We start from the raw sequence: 18339 nt of genomic DNA on the forward strand, positions 1-18339 counted from the left end.
GGTGGATTTACAAGGTGGAGAGGTACTTTGCCGTTAACGGATTAACGGAGGAGGAGAAATTATCTGCAGCGGGCTTATGTCTGGAAGGGAAGGCACTCTCTTGGTACCAGTGGAGAGATCAGAGGAGACCTATCCGGAGCTGGGAAGAATTCAAGGACAGTTTGATAGAGCGTTTCCAAACCGACCGGGGAGGAGACTTCTACGAGCAGTTCTTAGCCCAAGTGCAGGAGGGGTCTGTGGCGGATCGACTACCGAGAGAGATTTGAGCATCTGGCCAGCAGAGTAGAGCGCTTGTCCGATACTGTGCTGGAGGGGAACTTCATGAAGGGGTTAAAGGCAGATATTAGAGCAGCGGTGAAGGTCCTGATGCCCAGGGACCTGGGAGAGACCATGAAGCTTGCACAACTGGTCGAAAATCAAAAGAATCTGGAGAAGGGAGCTAGGATAGCAGCTCAGGAGGCACTTACAGGTGGACGACTACCCACCTAGCCTCCAAGGGAGCGTCCACAGGAGGGATGAAAGAAGTTCCGAAAGAAAAAGCAACAGGAGGAGGCAATGGGGGGCAGTTCAAGAAGCTTACTGAGAAGGAAATGCAAGAAGCGAACAAAATGGCTGTGTTTCTAATGTGATGAAAAATACATGCCAGGGCATAAGTGCAAGGATCGAACTCTTCAAGTTCTCCTCGTTTGTGAAGACGAGGAAGAAGAATAGGGAGGAGGGAGCGGATTTGAGGTGGAGGAGGAAAAGCTGCATCTGGATGTGGCAGAAGTCTCTCTTAACTTCATAGTGGGATTCACTCTGAGTCACACTATGAAGGTGAAAGGAGAAATAGCTGACCGTGAAGTTGTGGTGTTGATCGATAGTGGGGCCACCCACAATTTCATTTCCACCAAGATTGTGGAGCTACTGTGGATGGAGTTAGTAGATACAGGGGGCTATGGGTGATGATGGGCACGGGAAAGATAGAAATGGGAAGAGGAGTCTGTAGAGGGGTGGTGCTGAAGATCCAAGGTATCCAAGTGAAGGAAGTCTTCCTTCCCCTAGAATTGGGGAGTACGGATGTCATCCAAGGGATGAAGTGGTTACAGACCTTGGGGAAAACCAAGATCAATTGGAGTACTCTGAGGATGGAGTTGGTGAAGGGAGGAAGGAAGAGGGTGATTCGAGGTGATGCGGGATTGACCAAGGCAGGTGTTTCTCTCAAATCCCTAATCAAGACAATTCAGGAGGAAGGGGAAGGCTATTTGGTGGAAATACACAGATTGGAGGGAGTGAGTTTGGAGGAAGGGGGAGACATACCCCTCTATGTACAACTTTTGATCCAGGAATTCTATGATGTTTTTCAACCACCTCTAGGGTTGCCACCACCCAGGGAGCAGGAGCATGCCATCACATTGAGGGAGGGAGTGTCACCTGTCAGCGTACGACCTTATCGTTACCCTCAATTTTAGAAAGACAAAATAAAAAAGTTGACCAGAGAAATGCTGGAAGCAGGGATCATCAGGCCCAACACTAACCCGTTCTCTAGTCCTGTTCTATTGGTGAAGAAAAAAGATAGCAGCTGGCGGTTCTGTGTAGACTACCGCGCACTCAACAAAGAAACTGTACTTGATAAGTTTCCTATACCAGTGATTGATGAGCTGTTAGATGAATTGAGTGGAACAGTGATCTTCAGCAAGATCGACTTGAAATCAGAGTATCATCATATTCGAATGAAGAAAGAAGATGCGCCCAAGACCGCTTTTAGAACTCATGAGGGCCACTATGAGTTCCTAGTGATGCCCTTTGGCCTCACCAATGCCCCAGCCACGTTTAAGACACTCATGAATAAGATCTTCAAACAGTATCTCAGGCGATTTGTTTTGGTATTCTTCGATGACATCCTAGTGTATAGCAGAACAGAGAAGGAGCATTGGGGGCATTTGAAGAAGGTGTTAGAGGTTCTACAGGAGCACCAGTTGAGGGCTAACTTGAAGAAGTGCTGCTTCGCACAAGCCAGTGTGGAGTACTTGGGGTACGTGGTATCCAAGGAAGAGGCCACTGCCTAAAAATCCGAAGGAGTTGAGGGGATTCCTAGGGCTTACAGGGTACTATAGAAGATTTGTGAAGGGATACAGCGCTATAGCATGGCCACTCACTGAGCAGTTGAAGAAAGATGGGTTCCTATGGGGGGAGGCAGCCACGACAGCATTCAAGAAGTTGAAAAAAGCTATGACCACAGTCCCGGTCTTAGCTTTGCCAGATTTTACTCAGGTCTTCATAGTTGAGACAGATGCATCAGGGAATGGATTAGGAGCAGTGTTGATGCAGAATCACAGGCCCATTGCCTATTTCAGTCAGGTATTGACCGCAAGAGCCCGACTGAAATCTGCCTATGAAAGGGAATTAATGGCAATCGTTTTGGCCATCCAAAAGTGGTGCCCCGACTTACTCGGGAGACATTTCATCGTCAGGACCAACCAACGGAGCCTGAAATATTTGCTGGAACAACGCATGTTGACAGAGGTGCATGGGGGAGCTGCAGACAATGGTTGTATCAGTCCCAATGATATTGGACTGGGAAGCCATCAAGGAGGAGAGTGTCAGGTATGAAGAACTAGGCAAGATCAGGGCTGACTTACTAAAGGAAGAGGGCAGCCATCCATGGTACTCAATGGAGGGGGAGAGATTGTTGCACCAGGGGAGGTTTGTGTTGCCCAAAACATCAATTCACATTCCACATTTGCTCCAGGAGTCCATGGGACTATAGTGGGAGGTCATTCAGGGGTGCTAAAGACCTACAGGAGACTGGCGGCAGAGCTGTACTGGAAAGGTATGCATAAGGATGTGGAAGAGATGGTATCTAGGTGCGAGGTTTGCCAAAGGAATAAGTATCTTGCTATGTCACCAGGGGGGTTATTGAAGCCATTGGCTTTACCAGGTCTAGTCTTGGAGGAGGTATCTATGGACTTCATTGATGGGCTACCCCGCTCTAAGGGATTCACTGTGATTTTGGTGGTGGTGGATAGATTGAGCAAGTATGCTCACTTCATTCCTCAACGCCGTCCAAACACTGCGGTGACAGTAGTGTCAACATTCATCAGGGAGATAGTCAAATTACACGGGGTACCAGAAGCGATAGTGTCAGACAAGGATAAAGTGTTCCTCAGCCATTTCTGGAAAGAATTGTTCAGACTGCAGGGGACTGTGCTGAAAAGGAGTACTGCTTACCACCCACAAACGAATGGTCAAACAAAAGTAGTCAACCGGAGCTTGGAGACTTATTTGAGATGCTTTGCGTTAGAGACACCTAAGCTATGGGCTAAATGGCTATCATGGGCCGAGTATTGGTACAATACCTCATTTCATTTAGCTCCTAAGATGACCCCGTTCAAGGTGTTGTACGGAAGGGACCCACCCCACTTGGTGCATTTTGGGAGTAGCAGTACTCCAGTTTCTTTAGTAGATGAGTACTTGGAGGAGATGGATAAGATACTTGAAGATTTAAAAAGACATCTGTTGAGAGCTCAACAGATTATGAAGAAACAAGCTGATGGGCATCGAAAGGACATTCAGTTTGAAGTGGGCGAGATGGTGTTTTTGAAACTCCGTCCATATCGACAGAAAACGGTCGCCAACCGAAGAAATGAGAAGCTTGCTCCAAGGTATTTCGGTCCTTATGAAGTGTTGGAGAAAATTGGAGTCGTGGCATATCGCTTGAAGCTACCACCTACGGCGACGATCCACCCCGTTTTCCATGTATCCCAGCTGAGGAGAGCCATTGGAGATTATGTTACCAGTTCGGAGTTACCAGGGACACTAGCTGATGAGATGGAAATGATATTAGAACCTTTGGAGCTTATGGAGATTCGTCAGAAAGCAGATGGAGCTACAAAAGTCCTGATTAAATGGAATAACCTCCCTGACTACGAGGCCACGTGGGAACCATACGAGCGGATGAAACGACAGTTCCCGGACTTCCACCTTGACGACAAGGTGGTTCTTTGGGAGGGCGGTAATGTTAGACTAGTCCTCTATGGATCGGTCCAGCCGGCCCAGTCCCTTGGGCCGGTTCAGCATGTTTACAGCAGGAGGGGGCCGGCGGCACATAGGAGAGAGGAAGGGGTGGGGTCCACTTGATATTCAAATTCAATCTTGGAGCCAAAAGGGGGGCGGCAAGGGCAATTAGGTCCTTTTGTATTAATTTTGAATGTCATGCATTAAGGGGGAAAAGCTAGGGTTAGGGCAGGTGAAATTTTCTGAAAGTTCACTTGGGTATCTCTTGTGGCTAGGGCTCTAGATTGTTTTCTAGAGATTGGGAGAGTGTGATCCTCCTATCGAATAGATGATCTCTTGTATCGTTGTTGTTTTTCTTATATCTACCATTAATATCAAGTATTTTGGTGTGTTTTCTCTTAAGTTTTCCCTCTGTTTTCCCTTTTTTTCACTCTGTTGGCTGCTGTTTTCCTGCTGTAAACAGCAGTTTGATTGCTGGTTTCTACTGATTTGGGCTAGGAAACACTTGATTTCAAGTATTTCCTATCACAATCCAGCCAACATAGAAAAAAAAATGTTGAAGACTTGGCAAAATAAGGAATTACAAAACTAAAAGCCACATAAGGTATCAACTAGACAGGTCGGCAAGGAAGGCCACTGAATAAACCCTCAAAAGTCAAAGAAAGAGATGGAAGAAGAAGCTGGAGGAGAATCAACGTAATTCTATTCAGCTTGAAAAAATCCAACTTACATGAATTGCTCAAATCAAACAAATATGCACATAATTATTAACTTCCTACATCAAAATCGATGAGTCATCAAATTCAGCCTTATCATGTTAGTGCATGAGATATCATTGATAATCGTCATCATTAATGGACAAGTTCTCATCAACTATTATAATCTATAGCGCAAAATTAACAAAAATTTGAATACAATGCAAAAAATGTGTAGGGCAAGAATCCCAGCAAAAGAATTTAAAAGAGAAGAAATTAAAGCATTGATTAATGGTTAATGATATAAGGTTAAACCAAGTGCATGGAAAACTACACAAATAATAAAAAAAAAAATTAGATTTCCAAATTGTTAAGTATTCATCCCTACACATTGTATGAAATTAATTGGAAGTTAATTTCATAAAAATTCATGAGCAAACGGTTTAGAGTTTATACCAAATTAGTTTATATCCTTGTATGAATTCCAAAAATTTGCAATTCAAATCTACATTAGTGTATAATTGTCAGGGTTGAGAAGTTTCTTGCAAACACTTTCTCACAAATTATGCATGATTAATGGATAACGTAATAATATATTATGTTAAATTATTTATATTTTTACTTATGGATAAACTATAATTAATTCCTAAAGAGTAAAAATGTCAAGAAAATTTTATATTTATTAGAATCCATAAATTTTCTTTTGATAGATGGAAAATAAAACAAAAATAATTTGTCCTAAAAATGGATACACCCTCTTTAAATAAATTTAAAGATTAATTGACATGAATTATGTATCTTTAAATTCAAAGATAGAGTTTCCCATTCTCTTAAAGATAAAAAATCATTAATATATAAAAGAATATGCTGATGTACCTTGAATCATTTTATGAGTAAAATTCGTATCGATTTGATCATTCATCATGGGAATAATATTAGACAATAATGCCAAAAGAATCAACTAAACAAGTTACTCACTTGATCTAACATCTTCAACATATAAGATATATTCAATTTCAAATTCAGGTTGAGGTTTATCCTCAGATATAATCTCAATATAAACTTAAAATTCAAATAGTTGATTACATTAATCAATATATTCTATTGTAGGTTTTCATGAAACATCAAATTCAGAAAAATCAGATGTGGAATGTTATTATAATTGTAAATCAGTTTTCGCATCTAATTCATCATTTGATGAATATAATTGAATTAAAGTTTTTTAAATGAAATTTAAATTATCCATGATTTTATAGTTGGCGTGTTTTAGACAGGCATGATGTCAATATGTGCAAATTTTTTCTTTAATAAGGTAATTACTAGAAAGAAAACTGATGAAGAAAGGTCACTAAACCAAAATATGTAGAGAAGCATTACAAAGACTCAATTAACAAGCCATTTAAGAAGAATCAGTATCACTATCCCTCCTTGCAATATCTTATGGAGAATAACTTATACGGACCAAGAAACTTGGAATCTAATGGTTAGTCCTAATTGCTCGAATAGAATAAAATTAATTCCAAGGCTTAATAGATTGGAGAAATAACTACAAATAAATTTTAATTCTAATATCCCATCTCATGATTAAAAGCCCTTCGTCTATTCTTTTCCCAAGGCAAAGAGACGGATTTTGCAAAGGGCAAGGAAGGAATAAAAGAGGGTAATAGATAGTTATTTTAAATTTATTATTTTAGGAAAATAGTGCATTTTCTTATGATCAATTGATTGTGAACTTATATTTCCTGAGAAATTATGTCACAGCTACAAGAACAAACTATAAATTTAGTAAAATTAGACTGCATGAAGCAGCATCATTTGACAATACGCTAAACAGTCCATGGCTAAAGAGAAACAAAGTAAACAGCTAACAAGGCCACCAGAAGTGCCGACATATTAAAAGAAAAGGATTTAACAAAATATAAAAGCAAAAACAATAATGTTTATCTAGGTTTGAGAGTCCTATCATATCAATCACTACATCGACAAATTTAACTAAAAATTTAGTGAAATGTGGGTTCAAGAGAACTAGATGCTACAAACCCATGCCAAAGTGAAGTAACAAGTCATCTAACCTTAGTACGATTCTGGGAAACCTTTCCATCTTTAGGAGGCAAAGACATTACAGGCAAGGGTTCTGATGCCACCCTATCGAGCAATGATATGACATCATCAGCCAAAACAAACATATCTTTATCAACTCGAACCATTGGAACAGCTGATTCCTCCATTTCTATCCTCTTTCTTTCTTTCTTATTCTCGCTTTGGTATTCAAGAGCCTTCAGACCACTATAAAGGGAATCCATAACTAAGGTAGAAGTAACTTCCTTCTCTACGAAAAAGTGTTTCACAATTACTCTCAATATTGTGTCTAACTTGTCCCTTGATATGCATCGTCTTGAATTTTGGTCAATCCCTAACCAGAAGGAACAGAAACTGAAAACAACAAACGAAGATTTAATCAAAGGATTATACTTTAACAAGCATTAAGCTGGCATTAAAAAAGTGAACTTACAAGCAAAACTATTCTTAGCTCAAAACTTAAGAAATAACAGAAGATAAAGTGAAATCAAACTGAAGGGACAGGATCTACCTCGACCATCTCACTTTATCATCAATCAATTTATTGAGTTTGTTTTTCCTGTCTTCAAAAAAGCGCCGACAAATTTGCTCTACATTTGATAGATATACCCGAAGTAATTCTCTTCTGTATTGGTAGTCAAGGCAACGAAAGGGGCGGTGTGCTTTCTCCCTCAAACAACAAAATGCAGAAGTGGATTCAATTAAGGAAAGGTATTATGGGATTGTCATTCAAAGAAAGCAATCATCGTATAGAAGCTAAAGCTAGCAGCTTCAAAACCATTATTGACATCGAAAATTATACTTTGAGATTAAAAAAGAGAACTTTATATCAAATTATAAAGCTATTTACTAAATTTGGCAGTGAATGATAGGTTTGGAAGAGAAAAAACATGTAATATATGTTCCAAAACAATAAAAAAAAAAATCATGAATGACGGTAAAGCAGTCCACAACCATATGGCATCAGCTCTTTTGTATATGGGTATGCAAAACTTCATGAACCCATTCCTTATATTTGCATCCTCGTATCTTTAGTAGTTTTAGATTTCATTTGGAGCATATAGACAAACTAAAAAGCCAGATCGACGAGGAAGGAAAGCCAATGTCCACTAATCAAGGGCAAGGCTAAATCATTCTCAGATTTGCAATCCCTCACTTATCGCATAAACAAAACTATGAAAAGAGCTTAAAACTTCACTAGTACACTTTATATGCATAGTACATTTACAAAAAAATTTCTATAAGGCATGCTCTGCCACTAGATTGACTATCCATAATTGCATCATCCAGCAAGTAGATCATACTGCAAATGGACATATTTATTAGGATATTTATGAATCTCCATATCCATATACAAATTATCTTCACAACGAGTCATCCAGTCAAAGATTCAAGCTTATAAGCAACCAACTAATAAAAACAATCTGGGTTGGTTTTCCACGGCCTGAGCCTGACATAGGATTTTTTTGTTTCAATTTCATTATAATATTGTCTTGTACAATAAAACAATAAAATATAATAAAAAACTTAAAATGGTTAAAAAAAGCTAACTTTAAACAGAATAGAAAAATCTTTCGTTTGAGTTGTAACAAAGAAAAGAAATCACATCCAATAAAATTCAAATAAATTGCAATCAGTCAAACTAATAAAAAAATCATAAGTCCTACCATTAACAATAGATAGCAATTAATTTAATTTTAGACTAAGAATGATACTACAAGAAAAAAAAAAAACAGAGTTTTATTCTTTCATAGCAAGAATTTAGGGGAGAAATCCATACATCTAATTAAAGAATCTTGTAATATAAATACATATATACGTGTGTGTGTATAAGTGCGTGTGATGGATTGTCACGAGTCGGATGCCCTCCATCACACACAAATAGCTAAATCAAAAGGTTATTGGGCCATCCCATGAATTTTGTTTCAACTAAGTCCCTCCAACATTCAAGTCAATTACTAAAGTAGAAGGTGAATAAGAGCTGAAATTACTACAAGTAAGGTTCTCCTAAAAGATGAAAATTTGAGAGAGAGTCTTACACAAGTCCTTAGGTATACTTGTATGAATTTAGATGAAGGACATTTTGGTACATTTGCTAAACGTATAATGGATAGATAAGTCATCACCTCTAAGATCCATGCCAGATAAAATGCCCCTCAATGAAGAGTACGAAGTTCCTCTATTGTGCTACCTCTAAGATCTTTGTTGGACTGTCCATAACAATAACGAAGAGATTAACGAAGGCCTAGGCTCAAGGCTTAATGCTGATGGAGATCTAAATCGAATAATGGATCAATAGCAATGGCTTTAAAAAAGATGTCAATGATGACTTGAAATGCAAGGTCGGATTTATGTTGAAACTTAATAATGCCATGCACATCATCAAGGTCAATTAAAAGAAGCACATAAAAATCATGATATAATCAAGAGGTATAAGAGAGAAAATTATGCATCTTTGTCCTCCTATTATTGTATGATTGCACGAAGATCATCCAAGTACAAATCTAAATTTCCTTCATTGAACTAACAAAACTAATTAAGATATATGTTTAGAAGTGAAAATTGCATAAGAGCATTTCCAAAACTCCTAGTGGCTATTAAGGAGGTATCCCATGGAGCATGCACTACAACCATGTGGGCAATGGTCCCATTCAAACTTTTTGATGTATTAGGTTGGCTCTTTTGGGCTGAACATCACCTTATCGACATCTTTTAACCATTAAATCAAGTTATTCCATCCTAAGATCATCGCAAAGCTCTAAGATGGTTTTCAACTAAAGGGGGCTTGGATTGATAGAACTTCAAAAACATCGCAACGCTCACATCATAATTATTTTAAATTGAAATTTGAAAACATCAAAGCTCTAGAAAGAATTTCGGATGAACGACTTGAGATTTGGTAAAACACATGATATAAGCAATGGGACCAATTTGAAAGCTCTCAGTTCTCAAATCCAAGAGAATGTTTAAGCTAGTCTTTAAGAATTGCTTATAGTAAAGGAGACTCAAATTCAAAAAAGTACATTTGAAAAGTCATAATGAAATCACCACCAAACTTACAAAAAAAGATACACAATAATACATAGTAATCTATTTGAGCTAAAAAGAAAAAATAATTTTGAACTCTTATTAAAGAATCCAAATTAAGGGGCAATCAATATGGTCATAAAAATAGTTCATCATTAATTCCAATAGATCAATCAAGGATGCTAAAATCAACACTCTGATAGTGCAGCATTACTTAGGCTTCATTTGGGACAACATTTTGTTGCTTTTTAAAGCAGCTTTCTAGTAAAATAGAAAATTTTTGTGAGCAAAAAGTTGCTTTGCGAAGCAATAAGAAAGTTGTCCCAAACTAAACCTTAATCTATCATTAGTATTTTGTGTAGCTAAATGGGTCTTCCTATAATTATAGATTAATCCTCGGTAAGAAACATTGAGGAGTTTTTTTGAAAAGAGTTGATGAAAGGCTAGAGAGTTCACTTTTTTAGGTATTGTTATTACTCTATCAATTAATAAGTTTAGAAGAGCTATAAAAATCACAACTTACTGAAAAACAAATTATAAAAGGTCATTTCTTTTGAGGTTTTTTTTTTTTTGGAAAGTAAAATTTTATAACTAATTAATGAATAAGATACATGAAATCACAATTACATTGGAATTGCCACCAATAAAGAAAAACAAATTACATTGTGTCAATATATCCCTTTTCTATTTGTGAAAAAAAAAGACAATTGAACTAATAATACTTCTAATAACATCCTAGAAGATTAAAATGAAAATGCATACCTATCGTATTCGATAGAAAGGATGAAAGCTCTTGCAGTATAGCAAAGAATGATGTCTAGCAAAAAAAATCTAGTAGTCATAATATGCACTATAATATTTGCATAACAACTGTCTGGATTTTCCTTTTTCAAGAAAGAAAAAGGCCCTTTACAATTAAAAGAGCTGGATCAATGAATAACCTAGCTGTACCAAAACACCTATTGGAAACCTTCCTCATTACAAACTTCAAGTTTAGCCAACTTTTGCTATTAAAAACTTGAAAGTACCTCATCAAGAAATAGATATATTCTTTAGTAATGACATCATCATGAGATCATCACATTATTCCATCTTGATACCTTTCATTACTCCCGCAACATAAACAGAACTTTTTTCTTTGAGCTCAACACCTGTAAGAAAACTTGTCTACTAGATAATCAAGTATTGTGATTTAATATTGGAGCCGTAATTTGATAATACTTTAGTGCTATTAGCACGAACCTCTATCAAAGAATATACCATGTGGATAGGTTCCTAATGTGTATGTTAAAATGGATACTTTATTTTAATTCTCTATGACCTTCTGTCACCCTAGTTTAGGTTGATGTTCCACATCTACGGATTCATTATTTCAACCAAGATATTTTGTACTTCACTACACTCATTTTTTGGTAAATCGCTTCAAGTTTATGTTGCTATTATTAAGCTATCCAAGCCATCAGGGCTAAGGTTATAATAGATGAATTAGATGTATGTTCCCCTTTTGAAAAAAAAAATTTGATTGGCTCCACATCAAATGGCCACTAGCAGAGGGTTAAGTATAATGAATTCTCCCTTATTATTTTTCTTGCAAAATATGTGTTCACAAATTCTTAGAATGCTTGAGGCCATATAGAGAATAGTGAAAACCTCCCAAGTAATTATGGATTGCAGTGGGGATCTTTGATCTGACAAAATCTTATCTTTTAATAAATTGTGGCAATTTAATCTACTTCTAATTTGATATGCACTCAAAACTTAGAATCACTTTGGATCTTGTCCCGGAATCAATGCCTTCCAAGGTTGCTAGCCTAACTCTAATGCAAACTCTCATGATTAATGATCCAATCTCTCAGATTTTTTTTCTTATTTCTTCTGATGGTCTTCTTGATGTTAGGGATGTAGTTGATCCAAGCTTCTTTTTTTTTTCATTGATATTAGCATTTATTTGAACAAAAAAGCTAACGGACAAAAAAGTTCTAAATTTTCTATGCTATGATGGAAAAAATAAAAAAAAAGCCTATCATCACTCTATAAAATATGATAGGCTCCAAGTTTGATGGTTTTAATGTGCCCCCACTAGGGATTTTCCTTCCATTGGCATTGTCGATATATTTTATCTAATTCTTTTGATCTAAAAATGCTTTGGTATTGCTTTGTGCTCTACATTTTTTATTGAATGATAATAAATCTTATTTTGTTTTAAGAAAATTATCACCATTGACCCAACTACAAGCCCATCTTTTTAAAACCCTCATTTGATGTAAGTGTTGTACCAATATGATCAGTTGCAAATTGTGTAACATAATTGAAAAGCTTTAGCAATTTCATCGAGTTTACATCAAGCCATGGTTTAAAATTGCGCAATATGAGGCTCGCCTTGAAGCCCGCCTTTGCGCAATTCCAGTAAAAAACGCCTCGAAGCTTATGCCTCGAGTTTTTTTATGAGGCTTGCGCCTCAACTTGGTTGAGGCCTGCCTCGCCTCACTGGCATGAGGCTTACGCCTCACGCTATATATATTAAAACTTACATAAATCTTGAAGTAAATGCCTGACATTGGATTATATAGGAGAGGAGGAAGGGGAGAGAGCAGTTCCTCATAATGATGATTCAAATGAATAACCCCTTAATGATGACAGTACTGATGACTTATGAGTTCTTATTTGATATGTCATTGCTATTTATTTTTGGAAATTGAAATTATATGTTAATGAAAAGAATACTAGGATTTGGGAAAGATAGAATTTTGAGTTGAACTATATTTCATGTTGTCTTATTATTGGGTTATTTTGATTTCACTTCATATCTTATGTTTTTTTATGTTTTATATTATTTACTCATTAGTATATAAAAAATTTAACATTTTATGTTTACGCAATCTTTTGACTTTGAGGCTTACGTCTCAAAACGCCTTGAGGCTTACGCCTCGCCTCACGAATAAAAACGCCTCAATACCCGAATACGCAATTTTAAACATTGCATCAAACTACTTAATAAAAATGCATTTGTTAGTTTAATGGACGGTTTGGGTTGAAATGCTCATGAATTATGTGATAGCTAAAAGCTAACTTTCAATTACATGGTATAGCTGTATCGAGCGGCAAGTAATTGTTCGATAGCAACCTGAACTTTAATTTTATAGGGTAACTGGGAAGGCAAGTATCTTAAACCTATAGTGTCATGCGTATATTTAATTTTTTTAAAGATAAAGTTTTTCAGGCCAACAAATCTAAATCATTGCCTTAGATGATTGAGTGTTTGCATGCAGGATTAGTGCTCAAGAAAAAAAATTTGGTAAGTCATATTTCAAAAATGCAATTCTAATAAGATGAGAAAAATGTCATAACTTGAGTACTCAAAATATTAGTATAAAATTTCATAAATTTAATTAATTAACTAGTTATACTTTTTGACAAAAGACTGCTTTTATATTTTTTTATGACTACTAAATACCAGCTAAGAAAATTTTTGAAGTCGTTATTATTAGAAATATTTTGTCATTAAATAATGTAGTTATAAATAGTTTTTTGGAATTTTTTCTCTAACTTAGACTTTAAATAAAATTTGATGTTGTATAGGAAAAAAATAATGACAATTTAGGGGAGGAGTGGGACCCATGGCCCAACATGACCTAAACCCCACCACCTCAATTGAGGCAATAGGCGAACTAACCCCCAACCTTTTAAATCCTTGTTCAAGATGAGGTCAAAGCAAATGAGAGCTATAGAGGGGGATGAGAGAAAGATCATGATTGAGAGACAGAGAAATGTTGAGCAACACAAGAAGGCAAAGCAATATAATATAGGGCGATGACAAGAAATTAGTTAACCAAATAGTCCAAAAAGGAAAGCAAGTAAATTAGAGAAAATGAGTGTCAAACAATAAGATCGAGAGAGAGGGAAAGGGGGAAATGTTCCATGATCAGTGACATGCAATTTTGGTGAGGAGCCCTCCTTCAACACCGCTTTGAATTCTTTCCTCTCTCCCTCTTCTTCAATTGTTCTTCTTGAGTGAGCGAGAGATCAAGAGAGCAAGCAAGGGAAGGACTAATGAAGACACAAGTTGAAGCAAACAATGCATTAACTTTAGATGCTATTAATGGGAACTCGTACTTGGATTTTCCATCCTCCACATCTAGAGCTTGGAGTTGAGGTAGACCTAAACGCTAAATTTCCTTAAAATTCTTTTATGCATAATTATCTTAGGTATAGCAAGAATCAAAATTATGAGAGAAGGTATAGTTCTAAATTTGATCAAAATATGGATTAAAATGTTACATGCTTGGAATAAGTCTAAAGTTTTCCAAATTTTAAAATTTGTTTTTAATAGTTGTATCTCGAAAAATAATTACTTAAGAATGAAAAAGAACACTTCATATACTAACAGTGGGGATTTTCATATGAATATCATGATTACATAAAATTTCAAAAATACAAAGTAAATAGAACCTATCTATATAAATATGAATGTATTGAAGACTCTATAATTATTATGATTGGTGAATTGCATGATATTATATTTAGTCAAGATAACAATTCTTGTTAGATAAATTTAAACTTTAATCATGCGGAATTATATTTCCTAATAAATTTATCGATGATACTACAAATGGTGATGAACTGTAAGAGATAGCATTCATTATAATTTATATAAATTGATATGTAAAATTGGTATGTATATTGCTGACAATAGCTAATTACAGTAGGCAACAAGCCATCTCTATCATATCAGTGGGTTCAATTGGTTTCGATTACAGCTGACAAACACGTAGAACTAACAAGTTCATTCGGAGATGATGGACATGCCTAATAACAAATGAGACATCATTGTACAACTTTTTTTATAGTATAAGCTATCATCATTTAAAATTGGGATTTTATCATGGAGGAATACATCTCACTAGTGCATGCTACATTGGTTCATGAATCAAATGGTCATCAATTCTTTATGAGGGATCACAATAATCTCCAACTCTTTTGAGGGACCAATTTGGTCCTTTAACTCTATATTAAATAAATATTTAATTAAAAATTATCTAAAATATCTTTACATTTAATATTATTAACTCCAACATTGAATGTTAGGGCAGAAAATCTACCATTTTAAAGAATTAAGAAACCAAATTGGTCCCTAAAAAAGTTAGGGACCATTTTGGTCATTTTCTCTATAATTAATTGATATTGAAGATACTTGTTTATAGAATGGATAAATGATTATGAAATTGGACCTCTTCCATATTAACATGTATGCTTAAGTTTAGCACTAGATATAGAGCTTCCTGCTCACCCTACTATATATTATTACTTTTTAAAAAAGTGTTCATATCCTTGAAGATTAAGAAATTCATTAATATGGAGAATAAGCAAAAGTTGGAGATCAGATGTTAGCAAATAGATTATAAAATTTTATGTGGCTTCTTTATTAGTGCATGTTATATTTATCTGCGCAAATTCCTTCAGAAATGAATGGTTAAAATAATTTGTTTTATTATATTTGGTGGACGAATTTGTGTATGATTTTTGGACTAAGTAGCTTTAAATTGGTTTGATGGATATTAATTATTTATGTAATTGCTAGGGTCATACATATTGAATTGTAAATGGTTAAAAGTCACCATGTCTAGCAGGCTTAGTGCTGAAATTTTCAGAGAAATTTGGCCAGGGTATGACTCTTATTTTACCTTTCCACTTACTTGAGCATTGGAGGGTCCTCCTACAAAAATACTTGGATTGGCCTACTGAACTTTTTGTTCTAACTAATTGTGTGCAAGACATAACATGAGGCTGAGGACAATCTATCTACTCAAACTCTACCAACATTAAAGCTCATTTTTAACTTGATATATATATATATATGAGTTCTTGATTTCTATGTACATATAATTAAGAAACTTTTCTTTAACGTGCAAGAAAGCTAATAAAATATTTAAAAGCAAAATGGTTCACACATGTTTCCCCTAGGACAACTTCTAAAAGAATCTACAAAACATAACCTAGCCATAAAAAATAGTGTCTACATTTTTTCCAAGGAGTGGAACTTGCTAATGTTTTAAATAGACTGAAAGTAATCGAATATCAAACATAGCATAGTTGGCCTAAGTTTATAAACTGATACCTAATTACTTGAACTTGAGCTTTGATGAGAAGAGTCTCATTATTTACAAATCCATCTTCCACCTTAGTGAGTTCCATAAATTTTTTCCAACCCCAGTCATGCTCTTTCTTCCAGAAACGGTGCAAAGTATCTAGCAAGCTCATATACAAGTATAAAAATCAATTTATTGAAAAAACTAAATCTGAAAAAACTATCAAGAGGCATCAAATTTTAAGAGGTTACTAATCAATCCAACTAACCAGAGAACTTGGAAAAGTTTGGATCCTTATTTACAACAGATATTGTAAACTGTGCAAAATGACTCCATCCTGTCAGCAAATTCACAAAAAAGAAAGACAGTAAAACATTAAAAATTGTCACTTTTCAAAAAAATAAAAAATAAAGTGAACACAAACCAGGAAGAAGCTTGTCATGATTAGCAACACAAAGAAACAGAGATAGATGGTTGCATACATCACATCCCTGTGGATATATTAAAATATACCTGCAAAGAAATTGAAGAAATCGATATAAAACAGGTTACATGCTTAGTTCGAAGAAAACACTTGCAACACACTTGCTGATATATGTCTTATGATAAAAGGAACGTAAACAATATCAAAATTGAGTAAACTATACAATAGATGCCTTGCAAGTAATAAAATTATTCACCAAGGACTTCTCGAAGCATGGAACTACAAGATGCCATGAAATAATAACTAGTTGAGCAATATAACCTCATAAATAATATTGAACAATTACAATGAAAGGTGCGCCAAAATTGCAAAAGAAATGCAGAAAAATAATTTGTAAAAATCATTACAAAATTGTGCCATAGAAGCTTAACACTCAGTAAAATAATTTTCCAAAAAAAAAAATTCTTAACAGTATAGAAAAGAAAATTCCGTCCTAAATAGAATTGAATTCACATACAAGTACCCAGGTGCTGGAGGGCCAAGACACATCAGCATGGTTTCCTTGTTTCAGAGAATCAGTTACAAGGAATGTCAATTAAATATTGCTCAACTAGACATTCAACTCCTAATTAGCCAAGCTAGTTCAATCATTTGTAATTATATATTTAAACTTATATCAATATTTTCCTATGACAAAGAAGATACAATTAGAAAGCAATATTACAATTGAAATGGAAACACGCATCAATTTCTCGCCCAGTACCAGTTTGTTATTTTTATCGATAATTTACACTACCTACTATAAAGTACCACACTTACCTAATAGGCGATAACAACTCACATTCACACCTGATAAACGATTTAAAAATCCTAATCAAGTTATAAGCTTCACAACCTCATAATTGCATTAATTTAAATATGATAAAATGCCGCATGCTGCATGCAGCATATGTGAAAGCTAATATATGACTTAAACACACCGGTGCATGCCTAGAAAATAATGATGACCCTTTTGGCAAGAACGTCAAATTTAGCAGTACACTTACCACTTATAACCACCAACTTCAAAGGGATTACTTCGCAATTCACGTTTGTTTATTTGTGAATAATTTTCAATCTTCCAAGTAAATTTCCCATAAAGCTCAGAAGGTCTGGGTCCTGAAAAAACAATAATTGTTAGTAAATCATTTCGAAAGGGGAAAGAAACTATGATCCACATTGGAAAGTTATTGATAAATTTTAACATGAAAAGAATCAAAGACAGTGAAAAAAATAAACCAACACAAAAAGAAGACAAAACTTGTTCTCCTGAGCCATTTGAAAATGAACTCACCAGCCAATATTTCAATTTTAAGAATAGATTTAAGAATTTAAATTCATAATAAATCATCTACAGATACAAAACAAATATATAGAATGAGTAGCCAGAGCAAATTACATTTCATCAGTTCAATAGTAGAAAAATAATAAAGAGAATGTTGCAATTTTACAAAGCAGTCAAATTAAGGGGATACTGAGTTAATAAGTGCATAACATAGCATTACATCACAAATTAACTATAGCACAATTAACAAATATAATAGTACGCCTGCCAATTTGATCCACAAGTACCATTCCCCTTTGGTTCACAACATCTAAAATATAGGATTTCTATGCAATTAAATAATGCAGTAGACGTAAATCACATAAAACAAAATTGAGAACTAATTAAACAAATACTCACTTTATTTTGATATCAATTAAAAATACGATAATTTTGAATCAAATGATAATTCCATGGTTGATTAAATCTTAAAAAAATAGCTACAAATTAAAACCAAAAAATTAATGAGTCGCAAAAATTAAAATTGCAAATAAAAGTCCAACAACAACAACATCAAGCCTTTGTCCCACTTCGTGGGGTCGACTACATGAATCATTTTTCGCCATTGTGTCTGTATTAAAAGTCCAATTATAATAAATCTGTCTAAAATAAAGAAAGCTCACAAAGCCAAAATTAATATATTTAGTAGAATAAGAACAATGAAAGAGA

The 18339-nt window shown here is 35.0% G+C and overlaps 1 protein-coding gene across 3 annotated transcripts in view; it reads right to left on the reverse strand.

The window, feature by feature from the left end:
- LOC110105865 (TNF receptor-associated factor homolog 1a-like) overlaps window positions 1-18339 on the reverse strand; it is an 81653-nt gene that overhangs the window by 42261 nt on the left and 21053 nt on the right. For all 3 annotated transcript variants that reach the window (XM_028699902.1, XM_028699903.1, XM_028699901.1), the window contains exons 3-8: window positions 17354-17465; window positions 16308-16396; window positions 16152-16220; window positions 15913-16042; window positions 7282-7440; window positions 6764-7124 (exon numbers count right to left, since the gene is read on the reverse strand). In XM_028699902.1, coding sequence (XP_028555735.1) covers window positions 6764-7124; window positions 7282-7440; window positions 15913-16042; window positions 16152-16220; window positions 16308-16396; window positions 17354-17465 — 920 coding nt within the window. The remainder of the gene's footprint in view (window positions 1-6763; window positions 7125-7281; window positions 7441-15912; window positions 16043-16151; window positions 16221-16307; window positions 16397-17353; window positions 17466-18339) is intronic.

This window comes from Dendrobium catenatum, unplaced genomic scaffold (assembly GCF_001605985.2).
Source record: "Dendrobium catenatum unplaced genomic scaffold, ASM160598v2 fragScaff_scaffold_1409, whole genome shotgun sequence".
NCBI classification, from domain to species: domain Eukaryota; kingdom Viridiplantae; phylum Streptophyta; class Magnoliopsida; order Asparagales; family Orchidaceae; genus Dendrobium; species Dendrobium catenatum.